The sequence below is a fragment of the Alternaria atra genome (assembly GCF_907166805.1).
Source record: "Alternaria atra isolate CS162 genome assembly, contig: 22, whole genome shotgun sequence".
Taxonomy (NCBI): domain Eukaryota; kingdom Fungi; phylum Ascomycota; class Dothideomycetes; order Pleosporales; family Pleosporaceae; genus Alternaria; species Alternaria atra.
This window is the reverse complement of record NW_025091320.1, coordinates 1,947,934-1,967,370: the sequence shown is the minus strand read 5'-3', so window position 1 is coordinate 1,967,370 and position 19,437 is coordinate 1,947,934. Positions and strand designations below refer to the sequence as shown.

Sequence of the window (19,437 nt, the reverse complement as noted above, 5' to 3'; positions counted from 1 at the left end):
GCTCATGCCCATGCGGTTGACTGTCGTAGTTGGCTGACATCCCGCTGGAGTGGGTCTGCTCCACAATAAACCCATGGAGTGAGTCCCAGGCAGGTGCGAACCAACAAGAAAACCTGGTTCGCATCTGATGCCGTTTGTTGCGATAATTCCAAGAGTATTCTCATTACATCATCACTCTAGGCTGACGAGGAGGCCTGCGATATCCTGATTACACAAACCTTCACATTGGTATACGCGCAGCATCGCCGTCCTTCAATCTACGGATCTTCCCAGAGAATGGGCATGGTTAATTGCGGCATATTTGCCTGTACCCGCTCATGAAGCCATTTTTGCTCATTGCTTGGGAGGTGAAGACGCTTACACCACATCTACAAGTGACCTGAGTGGCCAGTCAGCTTCAAACTCGACCACAAAAATCACGCGCCCCGCATCCCCAGCGTTCATTCTCACCTTGACCATAGCAGAACTTTCCTATTGCACCATCGGGTCTGCTAGCTTCAGCAGTCGGGTGTCCCATAAAGGGCCGTCCTCGTTTTCCCTTCCTCCTAATAACTCCAACACTCTTCTCTCACAATCCAAAGACTTCAAAAACTTCTACCAGTATCACCAAACACAAAACCAACACACCAGCAAGACTTCCAAGTACTCCAACCCACTTCAGTACTCACCAAATCATAAAAACGTCTCGCACATTACCACACACACTCAAAAAAGCTGCGGTACTCACCAACGTACACCAATCTTGCACATACGTCTCGCGCGTCATTGCACAACACCAAAATACTTCATACACCTATACATTACAAGATGTCTACCACTACCACTATGACTGCCATCTCTGCTCAAGCCAAGTCTGCATCAACTTCTGTCACCAAGGTCGAGAGGAAACTCCCTAAAATCGACAACGCCGTCACCAAACCTGACAAAGACGTCACCAATCTCCAAGAAAACCAGAACAACCTCAAGGCGACCATCGAGTCCCCTAACTTGGTCACCGCAGAAGCCGACCTACGACAAGCGTTATCCAAGATCCGCGTGCTCGAGTTCCGCATCAAGCAAGAGACCGAGGAGAAGTTGCGCTACCAGAAGAAGTTCACCGAAGTCAGCCGCGAGGCCTTGAGGTCCAAGAACGGGAACAAGTCACTCATCAAGACCGTTGCTGAGCAGAGTCTGGCAATCGAAAACATACGTTGCGACGTTCAAGAGTATATCGAAGAGTCGACTGCGAGTTACAAGAGGGCTGAAGCAGCAAACGATGCGCACACCGCAGAGCTTGAAGAGCTCCTCGAAGTCCAGCGTAACGACAAGTACGCCCAGGCAAACAAAACCCAGTGTGTGTCAACTTCGACGCTGTGGAGCAATTGAGTACCTTCTGGACGTTGTTTGGGGTTGTGTTTTGTTTGTTCGTCGCAGTGCGAGGGCCTCCCGGCGTACTTTTCGGGTTAGAGTTTTTGATTTTGGAACGACGCGACGACTTCCTCGCATCATGTTTAGGGCGGAGCTGTTTGGTTCACGAGTATGCGAACACCTTCTTGCGTACTCATAGTTTAGTTACAATACACAGTTGTTGACAATGTCTACTCCAAACCTCTCCAGCTCATCTTCCTAAGTTTAACCCCATAAAACCAAAGCCCTATCGGCATCACAATCCCCAATGTCATCGTCAAGAATGCTAATAGACTGTTTCCCCATCCCAAACCCAACGTTTCATACATTTGCGGCGCGAAAAGTGGAAAGCTAAAGCCACACATCGTCCTCATAAAGGCTCCTACACTGGCTGCAGATGCTGCGTAACGTGCTTCGTATGCGTCAGTGGTGTAAGCTTGCGAGCACTGGAAGCCGATGATCAGGCCGATGGCGAGGATGACGGCGCCGAGATTGGGGACGATGAAGTGAACTTCGTTCTGAGCACTCCAGCCGTAGATGAAGAGACCAATAGGGCAAACAACACCTGCTATGAGCATAGGCGGGACGCGGAACTCAGGTAGGCCTTCGGTGAGGTTGTAGTACGTTTTCATCCGAGCATACAACTACCCAGTGTTAGCGCTGTGCTTTCGTCATCATCAAAGAAGCTTGGAGGAAGGAAGACGTACCCCATCCATGAGGGGATGTGAAATCTGCAACCCGATCATGAAGCCCAAACAGAGTGATAGGTAATTGAGCGACGCATGCCCAGTATCCATATCGTACACATCCTCAAAGACCATCGGGAATGTTGAAAGCATTAGATACATAACACCGTACAGGAATGCGCGATATATCGAAGGTGCCTGGGTCGCAGGATGCGTGAACATCATGATGAACGGCAGAATGAGTCTTTTCCTCAATATCTTGCTCATGCGATCGCCGGTCTCGAACTCTGTTCGCACGACTACGTCGTCCCGTATGCCCTTCATCGCTTTCCTGACAGCTTTTGCCTTCTTGGCTAGGATGGCGGGGGCGAAGGTCTCGGAAAGGAAGAAGAGGGCGGTGAGCTGCACGAAGACGGTGAAGATGGAGGTTGCGAAGAAGATCCAACGCCAGCTTACGCCCTCAGATATGTAGGCGCCGCAGATGGGGGCTACACAGGGTGCCAGCCATGTCAGGATACCATAGATGGCCTGGCCTTTTCCACGTTCTTCTTTTGACCAGGTATCAGCGAGGACGCCACTACACAGCTATCATCTTATCAGCCCATGCCTTTCGCAATTTCTGGTGTCTTGTTGGAAAGTTGTTCGGAATCAAACGTACAGCTTGCGGCGCCGCTCCGCCTAGGCCGCTAAGAAACCGAAAAGCAAGCATCTGCTCCTTGGTCCGCGCAAACCCACAACACGTGTTAAAAAGCAGGTACACAAGATTGGCATACTGCAACACCGTAACACGTCCGAAGATCTCGCTTAAAGGCGCCAAGACGAAGGGTCCTTGAGCATAGCCAAGAAGGAAGATGGTCATGACCAATTGGCGCATGAAACCTTCTGGTATATCAAAGTCATCTCCAATACTTGGTAACGCAGGAGTCACCATAGTTGATGAGAAAGGCGAAATGAATGTAAAGAGCGACACGAGTATTGTAGCTACCCATTTGCGTTTGTTGCTCCAGTTGAGGGGGTTGCGAGGGTCGTTCGGGCCGTCCCAGGTGATCTATACGTCATGTTATTGGCAGTGTCATGAGAGACCCAAGACACCTACAACAATCTCTTCGCCTTTCCTAAGACCCTCCTCCATGATCTCGTGGCCAGCTTCGTAGCCTGAGTTTTCTTCTTGCTGCCACTGTCGGAACAGACGCTCGGTGCTGACGAGCGGATGATCGTCACCCTCGAACGAGAATTTCGGCAGCGCCAAGGACTCGCGTGCGCTCCTGTCGTCTACGGACGGTCTACCAAGTAACCTGTCTTTGAAATTCATAGTGAGTAACGAGTGTCGAAGCAGAACGAATGAGAAACGTGATGATAGCGAACGAGAGCTTGGTGGTACCTTTTCGTATTGCAGACGCAGATCGCCTGCATATAATTTCAAACCCTTTTTGCCAACTCCCACAAATTGAGGCAGTGTCAAAGAGGCGCTCACCAAGCGGAGGCTGTTCACGATGTGGGAAGCACTATGCGACCTAATGACCTCAAAGTACAGCATCAAACGTGTAGTGTGAATGCCACGCCCCAAGAAAAATGGACTTGAGATGCCGAGTTCCAGGTAGATAAGGCTGCGGTGAGACATATGCCGACGATGTATTCAAGAATAGAAACCTGTCGCGTGAGTGCATGGCAGCCACTACATCTAAGATCTATCGTGGCCAATAGCGATGCGGCGGATACTGCCACGAGATCGTAAGCTTTTTGTGGTGGAGATTGATCATCGATAACAGCCTTCTTTGTAGACGTCAGCTAGCTGGCTGTGCTCGGATATTCCTGCCAAGATAGGTACAACTTGGTTATCCGCTAGACCGCTTGGTGAAGACACGTACAATCGCCGCGATTGGCCCGAACCGAGCCCCTCAAGAAAAGTCAAGAACTTCCGATCTGCGGGATTATAACTAGTCAAGAAATCAAGAAAAGCCAACCATAAACTAAAGCTATACAGTTGGTAGTACGAATGCTAGCAGGGCTGTGCCGTTGTAGTCGTAATACCCGGCTATGCTGCGAGACCAGGAGCTTGGAAATGCGGACTTAATGTTTCACGAAGGTGTAGGTAGTTGTATCTTCAATGACGTTAATGCCATGGTCCTGAGGCTGGAAGCGTTACCTTTGGTGGCACTTCCAAGTGTGCACCGGAAATAGCTCTATGGGCTATGTCGTGTGTTGTCTATCGTGAAAGTGTGCAACTCCAGACGAGCAGAGTCTGGGTCGAAGATATAAGTATGTCGTATGTCCTTAGAGATATGGTATCCAATCACGCATACCCGGTTGACGCTCGCTCTACATCACCGCGCTCCCACCTTCGCTTTTCGATTTCATTATCATTTGATCGAGGTCCTATTCCATTAGCAATAGCCGTGGGTATACTACCCAACTTTACTCTCTTCGAACATCAAGCATGCTCGCCAGCGTACCAACAAGCATGGAGCTCGGTGTCCACGGTGCACCGACAGCATCGCCAACAATTCCACCCCGACTCCCGCGACTACTTTCGTTGAAGACGCTCAACTTGCCGCGACAACAAGTAGACGAGCTTGTGCACCCGGCATCGGCGGTACTGTCCACGCCAACATCCGAGATCTTGGGTGGGCATCCACTCAGGATTCTGGTCGCGCCGTCAGGGTTCAAAGAGAGTCTAGGTCCAGAGCACGTGGCCGATGCCATAGAGGCAGGAATCCGGACAGTGTTAGACGGCAATTCCGTCATTCTGCGCAAGCTCCCTCTGCACGATGGCGGAGAGGGCTTTGCTCGTGCTCTAGTAGCGGCTCATGGCGGATCCATTATCGATGTGCCAGTTACGGGCCCTACCGGATCATTGGTTGAATCGCACCTTGGTTTTATTGGCAAGGACAAGAAAACGGCTGTGTTGGACATGGCAGCAGCAGCAGGCCTTCGTTTAGTGCCAAAAGACGAGCGCGACCCAACGATAACCACGACTTACGGGGTTGGAGAGTTGATCAGAGAAGCGCTTGACGCAGGGTCCACAAAGATCATTATCGGGTGTGGAGACTCGGGAACCTCAGACGGAGGTGCGGGGATGCTCCAGGCTCTTGGTGTCCGGTTACTTGATGCAGAGGACGAGGAGTTGCCCAAGGCGGGCGGTGGTCGGTCGTTGGCACGCCTAGCCAGCATCTGCTGGGAAGGTGTACACCCCCGGTTGCGAGAGAGTGCTGGTAAGTCGCCCAGGCCCCATTCACATACCTGTTTTAACGCTATCCCAGTCGACAAGGTCCAGATAGAGGCCGTGTGCAACGTCAAGAACGTACTATGTGGTTCCAAAGGCGTCGCGCGAGTATACGGTCCGCAAAAAGGGGCCACGCCTGAACAGGTCGATATGCTTGCAGCATCGCTTGAGCGGCTGGCGCAAGTTGCTCAATTGACGCTTGGAGAGGACATCTCTCAGACCCCAGGCAGCGGTGCCAGCGGAGGTCTCGGAACCGGTTTGATGTTGTTGGGCGCTACTTTGCGCGCCCGGGCGGAAGCCATCAACGAGTACTTCGAATTCGATCGGGTTTTCGAAAACCAGTGGGATTTTGTCATTACCGCAGAGGGCGCTTTGGATTTTCAATCGCCGAATGGAAAGGTCAGTCAATCTCTTATTGTCGCTTCCTTTACACTTTGCTGACGACGACAGATGACGACTGAAATTGCTCGGCGTGCAAGGAGGAACGGTGCGCAGGTCGTTGCACTAGCCGGCACTATTGGAGAAGGGGCAGATGGCTGCTACGGCGCTGGCATCAAAGCCTTCACAAGTATTCTCAGGGAACCAATAACCTTGGAACAAGCGATCGGCCAGACAGAGGCATTGGTCAAGGACGGCGCCGAGAAGGTAATGCGCATGATTATGGTAGGGTTGGCTCTTGGACGGCGGCACCGCTGAAGAGGGCAGAGTCGCATGCACTGCCCTGAACAAGAGTTTTGGTGCCTTGGTACTGCCGCGATGGCGCGGTCCCTGGCAGTAAGGTTTGTCAATAGGTTCCTAGATTTAGCAAGCAAAGACAATGAAGTAATGATGATCACTGTGGTAAATGGTCGCAAGGTGAGGAGGTTGGTTAGAACGTGTAATACGTTTCACACCTGTTCAACGGGCAACTGTTCTTCACACTAGACTGGCGCTAACGTCATCGCTGCCCTGGACAACACCACCATTCGGACTCTGCTTGGAATAAGATTTTTTTTTTGCCACGAGTGCACGGCATAGACAGCTTCGATGAACAAAACACCTTTACCACTATTTACACACATTGCTGTTGAGCCAATGCTATATCCAATCCGCTGGACTTTTCAACCCTTTCTCCTTCTCTACCCCCTTCGTCTTCCTCGCCTTCTCATTAACACTCTCCATCTCAAATCCAGCAACCTTCTTGTATACCCTCCCAATTTCTTCCAACTCCTCCTTTGGAATAATATCATACACATTACTAAACCCATCTGGTGCTCTCTCCTCGGCAAGCTGCAAGACATGATCCGGGCCATTCGCTCGATTCGCCATAACAATCTTCGCGGTAGGCGGTAACCTCTCCAGCTCGTAGGCTTTCAGCGCTCCAGGGATATCTGAAAGGTTGTTGGATAGGTGCTTAGCGAGCGTTTCGGCGTCAATGATAGCTTGAGATGCGCCGTTTGACCCAATGGGGTACATGGCGTGTGCTGCGTCGCCCATGAGAGTAAGACGGCCGAACGACCAGGCTTCTACTGGGTCGCGATCAGACATAGGGAACTCGAAGACCTTTTCTGTGCTGTTGATCAAGTCCTTCATTTCCAGACCTCCGCATCTCCATGTCTCAAACGGTCCTGCGAACACATCTTTCTTAACAGCTTTGGTCCAGTCTGTCTTAGGAGGTGTTAGGTCAACATCGTCTTTATCACGTATCCGCAGTTCAGCGATCCAGTTTACAAGGCTTTTGCCTTTCTCGGCTGATCGTTGGCTGATGGGGTAGGCAATGAATTTTTGGTCGGCGTGACCTGCCCACACCATGCTTGCGCCTGTCAAGTACTGCTCACGCTCGATGCATCCGCGCCAAAGCATGCGCCCTGAAAAGCGTGGCGGTCCTTCGCCAGGGTAGAGAAGCCTTCTTGCTGTGGAATTGATCCCATCAGCAGCAATCAGAACATCGCCCGTTACGCTCGACTCTTCTGCTGGGACACCGTCCCTTCTGTGCGAAAAACGTGCTGTGACGCTTTCATCATTTTGATCAAAGGCCGCCAGGGCATGGTTCAGATGTAGAACGTCCTTGCCAAGGCGTTCCTTCACGGCGCTCAACAGCAACATCTGAAACTCTCCGCGATGAATCGAGAATTGAGGTACCTCATACCCTGCATCCATCCCTCTAGGCTCGCTCAGGATGGGATCGCCATGGCGGTTGTAAAAGTTCAGCTCTTTCGTCTTGATGCCCGTCTTCTCTAATGCTTCAAGCAAGCCCAGATTCCGCAGGATCAAAACTGCGGATGGCTGAACATTGATACCAACACCGAGTGTCGTGAGCGTCGACGCTGTCTCGAAAATCTGAATGTCGCTGAAGCCGGCGGCATGGAGCGCTAGCGCAGTAGTCAAACCTCCGATACCGGCTCCGGCGATGAGGATCTTTGGCTGCGTGTCGGAGTGCAGGAACGGCATTCTGGGAAACACTTTTGTAAAGTAGATATATGGTCGAAGAGAAGAGAGTCTTGCAATCGCATGGCTGATGAGCAATATTCACTACGAAGTCGGTCCTACTCCCCCGCGTTTGTGGAGAAATTACGTTAGAAGAGCTGCTGAACATACTGCCGACTCTAGCTACCGCGATACCCAGTATTTTCCCTCGTCCCGTAACAACCTTAGCCTCATCTCCGGTATTTGCATTGATTTCGCGTACTCTTCGTGTGGAGTGTGGGGAAAAGAAAGCATCTAATGGACTAGTCGTCTGTGCCATGGCCGAAATCGGTTGGTCGGTGGATCGTCCTCGAGGGCCTCGCAACACTCCAGCACACCATTAGAAGATGTATTGAGCTTCGCCATCGGATGAATAGCCTTGATCATTCGAAGAAATGTAGTTGCAACAAGAAATGGAGTTCAGAAAATGTAAGGTCGTAGAGACATTTAAGTATTAATTTAGTACTATCCAGACAATATGGCCGTCTTCTTCATGTTAGCATGACATTGTGTTTATTTGACATCACAACCCTTATTTTCGGCCAACTCACTCCGACTAAGGAGCGTAATCTTCATTGCCATCTTTGTCGTACCTGACGTATCTAACCCTGTCCATGCCATGTGTAGCACGAAGGTGGCCTAAAGAGAAGTAATAAGTTAGTATAGCCCAGGTGCTCTCTCATGTCGATGATGCTCACAATTCTCGGGGAATGAACAATATCCTTGATCACGCTCAAGAGCGCACTGGTGGCCAAGATCTGAAGCCGTAGTGTCAGCGTCACTGCAAATCTACATTGAGGTGGCGGCAATGGTGGTAGGCTCTTGAATCCTCTTTAGCCAATATGTACTTACAACAGTCGATATTCTCACAGTAACGGTTCTTACAAGCCAAGCTACGCGTTTTGTAGCGTAAAGCGTTTAGTTCAGCAGGTGTAAGCTTCGGCTCATGCTGGAAATGACAGAACTTTCCGTTCTCGCAATGACTCCCGAGATGCCAGTGGTTACACATCTTCTTGCCCACTTTCTTCATGCGTGCTTCAAGCGAAGCTGCAGCGGCGGGATCTTTCGGTGGCAGTGGATCATCAAGCCTTTGCCCGGCTTTGTTGTAATAAGCATACTTCTTCTTAGTGTCTTTCTTAGTAGTGGGTGTAGTCGCTGCGATGGAAATGTTGCCGTTTTCAGGAGCACCGGTTCTTCCCACAGTGGCTGAAGTCCTTTAGTTAGCCATGCCTCAAATCAGTCCTGATATGAGTAGTCTCGGTTACTTACCCCATGAAGAATCTCCGTTCGACTCACTAGCTGTAGCGGCTGACACCGGGGTGACGCTAGGCGAGGGGGACGCCACTTGGGCACTCGGGGCGAACGTGGGCGACGTCTTGGTGTTGTTTATAACGGAACGAGAGAGAACTTGCGGTTGTGCTACGGACTGTACCGGTGACTGAACGGCCAATTGACCAAAACCGTTAGTCGGAGGTATATAATCGGGCAGGGGCTCGTTTTTGAAAACGTCGTCAAAACGAGTGCGTTTGAAGTTGGTTAAATCTGTGAAACCACGGTATACGGGTGTGGTCTCAAGAAGTGTGATCCGACCAGCTTTGGCGGTATTGTGTTTGAAGTGTTCGAGATTTAGGAGGTATCCTGCATCATGACAACCGCCGAAGATGATGTGACGGCAGGTGGGATTGTCGCTAAAGGTACGAAGCATTTCTGCAGACTATATGTTAGCGTTAGTCACTAATATCCAGGAGAATTCCAGTACCCTTGATCTTGTGGTCGGCCCTCTCCTTTCCGTGGCCAACGTCGATAATACTAAATAAGGGCTGATTGACGCTGAAGCGCTGTGCGAAAGCTCGCAATTCCTGCGGACTTCGAAGAAGGCCAACTGACGCCAACTTCTGTGCGAGCTTATCGAGACTGAGATAGACCTGAACCATGATCGGCCAGTTTCCGGAGTTATTGTAGAGCGAAGCAATATGATCGCGAATTGCGTGATACAAACGGGATGCGGCTTCTGAACCTCCATCACCACCAGCAGCTTGAAGTAACGCATCTTGAAACTGAAAATACATAGTCAGCAAGCAGACTCCTAGACGGGTCGTCTCAGCGACCATATCGTATATACGTTGTCGAACATACGTGGGCGAACATCGATATACAGTTGCCGATGGACAGCTACAAGATCCAGACTTCAGAGCTCGGAAGTACTTACGATAGCTCCATCTCCATCAATAAGTGCCAATACAAATGAACTCGCTTCCTGTAGCCTCGATCAGCACGCAGATTCGCAGGGCTGAGTTTCCAGCGAGTAACGCACGAGCTGACGTTCGTAATCCCCCACCAAACCCTGTTTCTCTTCAACAGTTCTTTGATAATTCCGTCTGATATCTCTTTCACTCAAATAATCATTCTTCAAGTTGCCGTGCTCTTCGGATAAGGCTTGATACTTTGCTAGAATCTCCTGTCACTTTATTAGTATCTGTCGCGCGGTCGAACACGCAACTCAGCGACGCATACGCTAACGAATTGCTCTCTGGCCTCATCGGATGCGCGGAAAGCTTGCATCTGATGGACGAATCTCTCGTAGTCATTGTAATTCGACATAATGGTGGCGAACCTGGTATTGTGAACGAGATGTTGTTCTACCGTGGTTCAATGTGGGTAGGGTGAGCTGAAGGCAGCACTCCTAGGCGATGGGTTTAGCGTGGAAGAGGGCCTCGGCGGGAAGTCTAGACCGAAAGGGTATAGGGCGGGCAATCACATCCACCCGAGTATGGATCGAAACACCTCAGTACACTGCGATCTAACGGGATTGAAATCGAGATAGCATTTGCATGAGAAGGAGGGGTCTTGAAGCGTCGGGATATTTCTACAGATTTTGCATGTATGTTGTTGGCAGATATGTAGTAAACGTGTTGTTTCCCAACAGGGCGCAGCTCTTTTCGTGCATGAGCTGCAACGGTGGGCCATGGGAGGCACAGGCGAGCGTATCGCCGTCTGCCCTCTTTTGTAACACAAAGCATTATTGACAGCACACAGCCCGATGGCACGGTGGGGGAAGAAGGCTCTAGAGCTTATAAACTGATTGCAGGCCTGCCTCTCACACAATTGGGTAACATTGGGGCAGCGAATAGCTAAGATGTTGGTGGAACATCCTCGAGACAGATCAGATGCTAAGGGTGCGTCAAGATGCCTAACACCCTAGGCAATATGACCGTCTCCAGCCACCAGCGCCACATAATGAGCGATCATATACCATTATAGTAGAGTTTTCACTTGTGGATGCCTCATAACAGTCGTGTGTATGAGATCAGTTGATGTATACTCATTAAACGAAGACTGAACATTCGATCTTCCGGAAGTTGTTTCGAGACTCTAACAAGACACCAACAATGAAAATCCCGCGAACAATTCGACCTATCTAGGTGAATAGCTGAGTATGGCTCCGAAGCTCACTATGGCCGGTTGAAGCGGGTTAAAACTACGCGTAGAGCGAGTGTGAGGGCTATGTAGCGACCGAAATCTAGACACCGTACACGAGTGCAAGTAGCAAGAGCGTGTATCAAGGGACTAAAGTGTATTGGTTCCGTTTATATAGATAGTTTGAAATGAGGTGAGTCATATTGGATATGGAGGGCGTTCGCGACGCGTAGCAGAAGGGAACCTGGCGCGTACGATCTTCGCATTGCTCGGTCTCGGTGCAATTCCGCGTCTGATGTCAGCATAAACGATGCCCTTGAACCAACCCCAACCCCACAATGACGCCAAACAATCTGCATTGAGGGGTGCCTCCAGCGGCAATGTCACGTAAACCTGACATGGAGCTCATTTCCCTTCCTTATAAACGCATGCTAAGGCAGCAATTGCAACTGCATGCTTCGCACTTTCTTCCGACCACTGCGCACCTTTCATAGCTTCCAACAGCTATCTAGACATCACAATCAAAGCCCGATTGCGCTTCGATACTATACTACCACCATGTCTGCGAATAAGAAGGCGCGTACTCAGCCTCCGTACGAGTTGCTGTACTGGCCTGGCATTCCAGGACGTGGAGAGTTTATTCGTCTGGCGTTCGAAGCAGCAGGCGTCTCCTACAAAGATGTCGCCAACGAAGCCGAGGATGGTATGCATACACCCGTTTTCCCTTCATCATTCTCGTACCGCAAGGAATGCAGCCAACATGTCATCTAGGCATGAAAGTCGTCGCAAGTCTCACCGATCAAAGCTCCACAGGCTCCGACGGTAATCCTCCCACCTTCGCACCACCCGCCCTGCGCATCCCCGGCGAAGGCAAGAATGGCGCTGCGCTGTTGATCTACCAAACACCCTCCATTCTCTCCTACCTCGGAGATAAGCTCGGTCTCAGTGGCGCAGACGAGGCAGAGAAGTCGTGGATCCTGTCGCATACGCTGACGGCGCTGGACCTCAACAATGAAGCCCACGATACACACCACCCCGTTGCGGTTGCGAAATACTACGAGGACCAGAAGGAGGAATCGTTGAAGAAGGCAACGGATTTCCGCGAGAACCGCATCCCTAAGTTCCTGGGCTACTTCGAGCGCGTGCTCAAGGGCAACGAGGCGCAAGGACAAGGCAAGTTCCTTGTCGGGGGTAGTCTGAGCTATGCCGATACTACACTCTGGCATGTGCTGAGTGGATTGGAGTTTGCATTCCCAAAGGAAATGGAGGCAAGGAAGAAGGACTACCCGCTCTTATTTGAAAGCTTCTATAACAGTGTCAAAGAGACCAAAGGAATCAAAGAATACCTAGGTAGCGAGAGGCGAAAGCCGTTTAGCATGGGTATCTTCAGGCATTACCCTGAGCTGGACAGGCAGTAGACGGTTGGTCAAAGCAAAGGCACCATCACAGTAAAAGAAATCAATTGCAAGTGGTATCTTGAAGGGGTGCCTAATACAGGCTCATGTCATCTCATTCTCATTCCTTTTTGATGCCGGTACATGACGCATAACCGAAGCCCTGCCGTACTCCTGACCCATATAGATATAACGAGATCGATCAAACCCAACGAACCCGCCTACATCTAGTAGTCGGTCTGCTGGCTCTGGGGGAACTCGAAGTTGACACCCTTGCCAGTGAGGCGCTTGTAGACCTCGCTGTAGGTGTCGAGCCTGTAGTCAACACCACCACGCTCCTTCTCGTCAAGGACAACCTTGAGGATCTTGCTGCCGTCCTCACGGGTACGGAGACGCTTGCCGACAATCTCGACGGGGAAGACGAGGTCGGTCAGGATGGCGTCGTGGACAGCAGTGAGAGTCCGGGATTGGGGACGCTTCTGGGTCTGGTTGGTGCGCGAGCGGTTGGAGCGCTTAGGGCGGGGGAGAATGCGGCGGGAAGCAACGATCAGGACGTGGCGGTCGGAGAACTTCTTCTCGAGCTCACGGGTGAGACTAGGAGTCGTTAGTATAGACGTTCTTCCGATTCAAGAGTGATACATACCGCTGCTGGGCCTTGTGCCATCCGGACAGAAGAGGAACAGGGACGAAGATGACAATAGCCTTGCGTCCGTGGCCAACCTCGATCTAAGAATCCTGGTGTCAGCTTGATGTTGCTGCCCAGTGCCCACCGCCTCTTCAATTCATGGGTATGGGTATGGGTGTAGGTGTAGGTGTAGGTGTGTGTAGGCGACGCTCGATAGCGCATTGTGGTGTTCGGGTTTTCATACCTCGCGAGCAGAGACGAACTGGAGAGGGCGCAGAGAAGCCTTCAGGTCGGGGACATTGTTCTCGAGGTCAGTCAACGCCTATCACAGGTGTTAGTGCTGTGGTCGCCATTGTGCGATTGACGGCAAGACTTGCGCTGGCGATGCTGGTCTCGATCTCAGAGGGGTTCTGCCTCGACGGGCTGTTGGGCGCGATCTTGTTCAGAGAGTTGGCGGACATTTTGGCGGCTTGATGTCGAGCTGGTCGGAGTCTGAAAGTTCGAGGTGTTGCTCGATCGCAAGAAATCACCCACGCCAGGTGCGCTTCAAGCGAGGCGCTAGTCTATTTTGGTACCTTAGCGTGAGCGTTGGGAACGCGCGATGGAGTCGACACCAACACGACCCATCACTGACATTCCGAAATGAATCCTGTCTCATCTGCTTCGTGGTTGACGACCATACTGCGAATGCACAGTCGCTCGATCACCTGTTTATCTCCAAGTGGATGATTCTCTGTACAAAAAAGAAGGGCGGCCATCCAGGACAGCAGCCAACAGAAAGTACCTACCCTGCCACCTCTTGGGCTTACGAACAGAACAAACCAACTCTTGATCGAATGAGTAGCTCTGTAGATGCTGTGTAAATGGTTGTGTATCACGATGAACTTCACCGACCCATCTTCATTTCAAGGGGCATCGTTCATTGTCCTGACGCAACAAACCTACAACACAGAAATGCCTAACCATTTCAAGCCTTTTCCTTTGTCTTTATAAACTAGGTCTTAGACTCAGTACTCCTCCAGTGCATCTTCGCAATACGCTTGCTTTACAATCTGATCTCGGATCTCCTTCATAGCTTCCCAGCGTTTCGCTGCCTCTTTCTTGCCCGTACGAGTCTTCATCATCTCTGAGTATCTAGTATGACGCTCGTCCACTATATGTACAGCTTGTCGAATCGTACCAGTACCACGTGGCTCTTGTACAGCTCCGTACACTGCCCCACGTATGACACCCAATGCACCCAAGCCATCGAGACGATCGGCATCCTGAACAATTTGGAGTGCAGGATAAGCTGCGCATTGCTGGGCGATGAACACAGGGTTTCGAAGCTCGCGTGTGAAGGAGATCAGCGACACGACGTGCGAAGCAGGGCCCCAGATGTATGGTGGACATTCAGGTGAAGCCTTCCTGATGAACGCCTCGATAGAATCTCGCTGTTGCGCCTGTTTGGCGTCGTCGGTCTCCATCTTAACCAGCTCGTCTGAAATATACTTCTCATCTCCGACATCATGCACCATAGCCGCAACGAAGATGACCAGAGGATCGGCGTTCCGGAATACTTCGCGATCCTTCTCCACGAGCCAGAGGCGGTGCGCGTTGATGACTACACGCTGTATGTGCTCGTAGTCGTGGGAAGGGTCGTAGTCCGAAGAGTTCATCATAGTGCGGACGGCGATATTGATCTTCTCGAACCAACGCCTATCCTTGTCAGCTATGACAGTACCGCCCATCAGCTTGTCAAGAGAAATAAGCCTCGTGTCGCGTTCATCGTTTCGACGCTTGGGATTGTTTCTGATTGAGTTCAATGATGACGAGCCGTGGGAAGAAGGAAGTTGGTCTGCGATTGAGGACATTGTCTCGTAGGGCGATTTGGACGTCTTCGACGACTTTACGAAGCTGGACATACGATGGTGGATGCTCTCGAAGACTTGGTCTGCCTTGTTGGTCTTGGTCTTGTCTTGAGATATGATGGTTGGATGGGGTTTAATGGTTTGTATTGGTGAGGAGCGTAGATATTGAGGCTCTGTCTGGATCCTTGATAGAGTTGATTGCAGCTGATAATGAGAAGTTGGAACTGCTTGTGATTAGGGAGAGAAAAACATTAGAGGTAGATGAGATTTTATCGTGAGGAGGCAGAGTTCGACCGTGCGCCCAGGAGAGAGGCTGCAGTGTACTTTCACTCTTCATTGCAGCCCCTACATCACAAACTCCTACTTGACGAGTCAATCATGCTCTGTTGCCTTGGCGACTGGTGTTGTAAAGAGGTGAATAGGTCTTGCGAGATGTTCTTTACCAAATTCAAGGTAGCCACGAGGTATTGGAACGTGCTAATTCGCTGCTGTTTTTGAAGTACCATATCTCACTGCTGGTAATTAATACAGTTTCAGATATGATATGTTTAATGATTGATATGGTTCCGCAGCCAACTACTTGGCTAGACGACATTGACAAGTACTAAACAGACTTGACTTGCTGTGCTTGCAAAAGCTTGAAAGAAGACAAGCAACAATTTGTGTGGAAGACTCAAGTCTGCATTTCAGATTGTCTTGATGTATGTATTATTACTTCGCAAAGGCGTATGCTGGTTACTATACAAACTAATAATTACAGAATAACAACAAAAAGGAACCCCCAAATAACTCCATGCTAGACAGGATACACATAGTAGTTCGTAAGCGGAGAAGGGTTCGAGCAAACTTGCTAATGAACCATCTCGGCGATATCTGCTAGTGTGACTCGAGCACAGTATAAAGACCGGTAACAGCTCCTACAAGATTTGTGTCGAACCGCCCTCGAACGACGCAGATATAGCATCGACCGGTCGTGATCAGAGATACGATAACGCTTAGACGCGGGAACCACGACTGCAATGCTGTTAGCCAGACCCGCTACTAAAGGATGGCGAAGAACTTACGCAGTAGCACGGCGGTTAAGACGGTGTACAGTTAAGATGCCCAGGATAGCAGTAGCCAACCAAAGGATCATAGACAGGAAGGAGAAAGCCTGAGCAGCGCGCCATTGCCCACATGAGTTGTTGCGGCTGAAGGATACACCGCTCCAAGCCCAAGCACTACCACATCCGGCGCCGTTAAACCAGCTGACAAGAAGCCCGAAGACAGCGGCCCAGCCGGCAGTGAAGACTACGCAATCGTTGTTAGTAGACATTCGGGTCGTGACAAAGGACTGGGGTGCTCACTGAAGTCGGATGTGTACCCAGTAATGCTGGAGCTTGTAGGGATGGCCCAAATAACAGCGAACAGGATGGAGAGCGAGGACCAGATCAGAGTGAAGATCAATCGACCTAGAGGTCCCACATGGTATCGTGAACGTTGGTAAACGAAGTATGCTGATAAACCGAGGACTATGGCAGCGAAAACCCATTGCGCAGTGCGCAGGATGAGTGAAAGAAGACGTGTGAAGAGCATGCTGGTAGCAGGTGGGTATCAGAAGTAACAATCAAAATGTTTGTTGAGGGGGTGGAGTAATATTGGTAAGAAGTGGTAGTTAAAGTGCTGCTCTGTGTTGATGGTATGTAATGACCTTGTCACAATATATATACATCTTGCACGCACGACTGTGCCTTGCTTGGTCAAGGAGAACAACAAAAAAACGTCAGCCACGCCTATTGCGTAGCATTCTTGGCATCTAAGAGCAGCCGACAGTCACACAAACGTAGGGTTTGACCTTCCTGGGCCTCGTCAGCCACGCATCTACCCTGTCTCTGAACAGTGTGGCTAGTGTAGTGGAGCCGCATAGCCGTGCAGATCACTGGGTTTTAGCGCACTCGCTTGGGTATGAGATCATTGGGCCTTGGTAATCCCTGCCAGGACGCGTGGCGCATGCAAGTGTGGCGCTGCCATTTGACGACACGGTGGATATTAAAAGCAGGAACCTGCTATCGTGATTGCCGATATCCGCAAAGTTTTGGTGTTTTCTTGACTACTGAACGTCTAGATCGGGAACGATGATGTACTGGTTCCTGAGCGTTGGAACGACAGCGGGTTATCTAAAACGAGCACAGGGTAGGCCCAAATGAAGTGCAATAACGGGCGATGTAACTGCGCACTTTTAGGATTTGGTTTGCGCGGTCGCTGCTACCCCTCACTGTAACTCGTGAAGAGACGTAAAAGCACAAAGCAAGCAATATCAAGTCTTTCATGTAACGACCACGTAATCACCCAGTATCTCGGGAACAGGCGCATGACAGAGCCAGTTACCGTCGGAGTTGTAAAAACTGGACAGAAGAATGACCATGGACATCGGAGGAACCCCTGACTCCCAAGGTTGTTGTTCTCCATCCAGTCGTACGTTACGTAGGGCTGCGCTAGGACTAAGCCACCGAATTACGCATGGTTTGGCCGAAGTGAACTCCAGGATCTCCGACTGAGTACATGTCTCGACTTGGACAGAAGTGGCCAGTTTGTTGCATCGCAGAATACACGTCACAAAAAAACGAATAAATGCCGAGCACTCTCATGTAGACGGCTTACGGTATTCCTTATTCGAGGCCGCATAATGCAGTAGCTCCGCAGACAGCATGTACATGATAAGACGATCGCATGAGCTGGCAAGTTTGGGGAAATGCCGTCTGGTAGTCTCAGGCCAGTATGAACATTGATTGGTTGTAGTATTGAACAACGGAAGGCGTCATGGAGGGTCATAGTCTGGAGTATTTGGCTATTGATGCCCGTTCCTTTTTCTGAGCGAACACACGCCAGTCTAGCGTGATAGCTCTACGACGCGCCTTCTTATGCTCCTCCAATACTATATCGTTACATGTGATCACTAAACGCTCACATGCTTGATGCTTTGAGCAATCAAGAATTAACAACATCAGATATTTGTTAAGACTATGGTCACACTCTTAGTCGAACGCCATTTAAGTCTAAGCCCACGAGGCTGAGATGCAGCCTTGCACCAAATGCGCTTATGAACCCTGTCCAGTGCCGCGGGGTCAAACTCATAACTCCAGGGCCGATACCTCTCTCCAACCAGCTTCCGAAATGTCGAACACTAATCGGCCTGCGTGCCTTGCTCTCCGCCAAATCAGGCAGAAGGAGATGAGCTGGGCGACTAGCGCATCACTTGGCGACTCGGCCCAATGTGAATGTCGCTACTGTAATGCTTTATGTGAAAATAAACCAGAGTGGGCTAACTCGGATTGGGTGGAAGTTCACTTGTTAAAAACATCGTTAAGGGCAACCTATTGCCAGCATTATCCTAGAGGTATTCGTAAGGAGATCAAAGACTTCATTGGTGTAAGCAGTAAGTTCACAGGGACCGAAGTTGATAGCTTTCTTGGTAGCGCAGCTCAAGAAGATCCCATTATTCCTATGTTGATATGGGCATCAGGCAACACAGGCTTGGAACAGGGTCTTGAGACGATCAGGAGTTGGCTTGATAAATGTCTGACAACACATAAGAGCTTCTGCTTGGCACCACATGGCGAAGATGGCACCTCTGAACTACCTGATCGAGTGATTGAAGTGAACTTCGATACGCCACGTCTAATTCGTCTAATGGATACAGGGGATGAAAAAGGACGATATGCATGTCTGAGCCATTGTTGGGGCGGCCAGCAGCCTTTGCAGACGACTCGAAAGCCAGATACTTTATCAACGCATCAGCAGAATACCCAATACGAGACTCTACCGAAGACATTCCAAGATGCTATGAAGATCATTACCAAACTTCGAATCAAATACATCTGGATAGACTCGTCATGTGTACGCTATTTTGACCTGTGCTCCACGGAACATCTATTTACTTTGTTATTTACAGATCATCCAAAACGATGAAAAGAACTGCCAGATTCAATCGGCTCAGATGGCCAGGATCTACGTCAATCCTACAATAACACTTGCAGCTTCAGTATCCACAAGCGCACAAGAGGGTCTTTTCCGATCCGCAGATTTTGAAAAGTTTGGTCAGCCTCTCTCCACCCCTTGCGACATTCATGTGCGAAAGCCGCTGAGACACAGGGCAACGGACCTACCCCTTCTCGGGCGAGGCTGGGTCTTCCAGGAACGTCTTCTAAGTCCTCGAATCCTTCACTTTGGGCACGATGAACTTATGTGGGGATGCATGGAATTTACAAGCTGCGAGTGTGGAGGAATGGAGGAGGAGCATTCAGCATTCCGAGAATCATGGTTGGCCTTGAAGGATGCCTCCCATCTGATTCACAGGCGCTTATTCAAAAAAAGACCGCTGGGAGTTATGCAAGATTTGGTCAACCCTTGTTGAGGAGTACTCGCGCCTGAA

The 19,437-nt window shown here is 50.3% G+C and overlaps 9 protein-coding genes across 9 annotated transcripts; 3 read left to right on the top strand and 6 right to left on the bottom strand.

The window, feature by feature from the left end:
* Positions 1 to 807: 807 nt before the first annotated feature.
* ALTATR162_LOCUS3430 (uncharacterized protein) lies at positions 808 to 1,365 on the top strand (the record flags this gene model as incomplete). Its single annotated transcript, XM_043311036.1, has 1 exon — positions 808 to 1,365. One exon carries the CDS (start codon positions 808 to 810, stop codon positions 1,363 to 1,365), a length of 558 nt encoding a protein of 185 aa, XP_043166971.1.
* Positions 1,366 to 1,577: 212 nt separating this feature from the next.
* ALTATR162_LOCUS3429 (uncharacterized protein) lies at positions 1,578 to 3,384 on the bottom strand (the record flags this gene model as incomplete). The annotated part of the gene is made up of 4 exons (XM_043311035.1): positions 1,578 to 2,030; positions 2,094 to 2,657; positions 2,731 to 3,120; positions 3,169 to 3,384. The coding sequence occupies 4 exons, from the start codon at positions 3,382 to 3,384 to the stop codon at positions 1,578 to 1,580; spliced, it is 1,623 nt and encodes a 540-aa protein (XP_043166970.1).
* A 1,125-nt stretch (positions 3,385 to 4,509) lies between these two features.
* Positions 4,510 to 5,991, top strand: ALTATR162_LOCUS3428 (uncharacterized protein; the record flags this gene model as incomplete). The annotated part of the gene is made up of 3 exons (XM_043311034.1): positions 4,510 to 5,284; positions 5,333 to 5,694; positions 5,746 to 5,991. The coding sequence occupies 3 exons, from the start codon at positions 4,510 to 4,512 to the stop codon at positions 5,989 to 5,991; spliced, it is 1,383 nt and encodes a 460-aa protein (XP_043166969.1).
* Positions 5,992 to 6,372: 381 nt separating this feature from the next.
* On the bottom strand, positions 6,373 to 7,725 carry ALTATR162_LOCUS3427 (uncharacterized protein; the record flags this gene model as incomplete). Its single annotated transcript, XM_043311033.1, has 1 exon — positions 6,373 to 7,725. The coding sequence occupies one exon, from the start codon at positions 7,723 to 7,725 to the stop codon at positions 6,373 to 6,375; it is 1,353 nt and encodes a 450-aa protein (XP_043166968.1).
* A 469-nt stretch (positions 7,726 to 8,194) lies between these two features.
* On the bottom strand, positions 8,195 to 10,341 carry ALTATR162_LOCUS3426 (uncharacterized protein; the record flags this gene model as incomplete). The annotated part of the gene is made up of 10 exons (XM_043311032.1): positions 8,195 to 8,226; positions 8,292 to 8,379; positions 8,439 to 8,561; positions 8,611 to 8,633; positions 8,701 to 8,946; positions 9,010 to 9,447; positions 9,500 to 9,797; positions 9,950 to 9,997; positions 10,055 to 10,198; positions 10,255 to 10,341. The coding sequence occupies 10 exons, from the start codon at positions 10,339 to 10,341 to the stop codon at positions 8,195 to 8,197; spliced, it is 1,527 nt and encodes a 508-aa protein (XP_043166967.1).
* Positions 10,342 to 11,715: 1,374 nt separating this feature from the next.
* On the top strand, positions 11,716 to 12,575 carry ALTATR162_LOCUS3425 (uncharacterized protein; the record flags this gene model as incomplete). Its single annotated transcript, XM_043311031.1, has 2 exons — positions 11,716 to 11,860; positions 11,929 to 12,575. The coding sequence occupies 2 exons, from the start codon at positions 11,716 to 11,718 to the stop codon at positions 12,573 to 12,575; spliced, it is 792 nt and encodes a 263-aa protein (XP_043166966.1).
* Positions 12,576 to 12,778: 203 nt separating this feature from the next.
* On the bottom strand, positions 12,779 to 13,637 carry ALTATR162_LOCUS3424 (uncharacterized protein; the record flags this gene model as incomplete). Its single annotated transcript, XM_043311030.1, has 4 exons — positions 12,779 to 13,145; positions 13,195 to 13,277; positions 13,421 to 13,498; positions 13,554 to 13,637. The coding sequence occupies 4 exons, from the start codon at positions 13,635 to 13,637 to the stop codon at positions 12,779 to 12,781; spliced, it is 612 nt and encodes a 203-aa protein (XP_043166965.1).
* A 546-nt stretch (positions 13,638 to 14,183) lies between these two features.
* On the bottom strand, positions 14,184 to 15,029 carry ALTATR162_LOCUS3423 (uncharacterized protein; the record flags this gene model as incomplete). The annotated part of the gene is made up of 1 exon (XM_043311029.1): positions 14,184 to 15,029. One exon carries the CDS (start codon positions 15,027 to 15,029, stop codon positions 14,184 to 14,186), a length of 846 nt encoding a protein of 281 aa, XP_043166964.1.
* Positions 15,030 to 16,021: 992 nt separating this feature from the next.
* On the bottom strand, positions 16,022 to 16,601 carry ALTATR162_LOCUS3422 (uncharacterized protein; the record flags this gene model as incomplete). The annotated part of the gene is made up of 3 exons (XM_043311028.1): positions 16,022 to 16,040; positions 16,091 to 16,316; positions 16,373 to 16,601. The coding sequence occupies 3 exons, from the start codon at positions 16,599 to 16,601 to the stop codon at positions 16,022 to 16,024; spliced, it is 474 nt and encodes a 157-aa protein (XP_043166963.1).
* Between the last annotated feature and the right edge of the window lie 2,836 nt (positions 16,602 to 19,437).